Below are 453 nucleotides of genomic sequence, written 5' to 3' on the forward strand. Positions count from 1 at the left end.
GACAGCCCTGAAACAATTAACCAGGAGCGTTTTCTCAACAGCCCAGATCTAACGTGGAGGGATATGCAGCACCTGGTGGTGTGGACCTCGGAGTACGATCCGCTGGCTGGAAACCCGGGGTGGAAGAAGAATGGGGCAGGACTGATGGTCAACAGCCGGTTTGGGTTTGGACTGCTCAATGCCAACGCGTTGGTAGACCTAGCTGATCCCAAAAGATGGAAAGGTGTCCCCGAAAAGAGAGAGTGTATTGTCAAGGACAGAAGCTTTGAACCAAGGTAAGGGTTTGCGTTAGCAGTAACTAAGCTTGTGTGTACCTGGAGTAAACTGAGTTACCTGAAGTAACTAAGCCTGTGTCTACCTGAGTAAAGCCTGAAGGGCAGTATTCTGCACAGATTGCTCTGAACCAGACCGAGAGATTTCTTTTCACAGAATCCCAGGATGTCAGGAGCTGGA

General features: G+C 50.1%; 1 protein-coding gene across 1 annotated transcript in view; it reads left to right on the forward strand.

Moving 5' to 3' along the window:
* The window catches only part of LOC104547431 (neuroendocrine convertase 1-like), a gene marked incomplete at both ends in the record, with an annotated part of 8882 nt that extends 8607 nt beyond the window's left edge, over nt 1-275 (forward strand). Inside the window, 1 exon segment of the mRNA XM_010193109.1 lies at nt 42-275. Coding sequence (XP_010191411.1) covers nt 42-275 — 234 coding nt within the window.
* Nucleotides 276-453: the final 178 nt, after the last annotated feature.

Source organism: Mesitornis unicolor, unplaced genomic scaffold (genome assembly GCF_000695765.1).
Source record: "Mesitornis unicolor isolate BGI_N332 unplaced genomic scaffold, ASM69576v1 scaffold47709, whole genome shotgun sequence".
In the NCBI taxonomy this organism is placed as follows: domain Eukaryota; kingdom Metazoa; phylum Chordata; class Aves; order Mesitornithiformes; family Mesitornithidae; genus Mesitornis; species Mesitornis unicolor.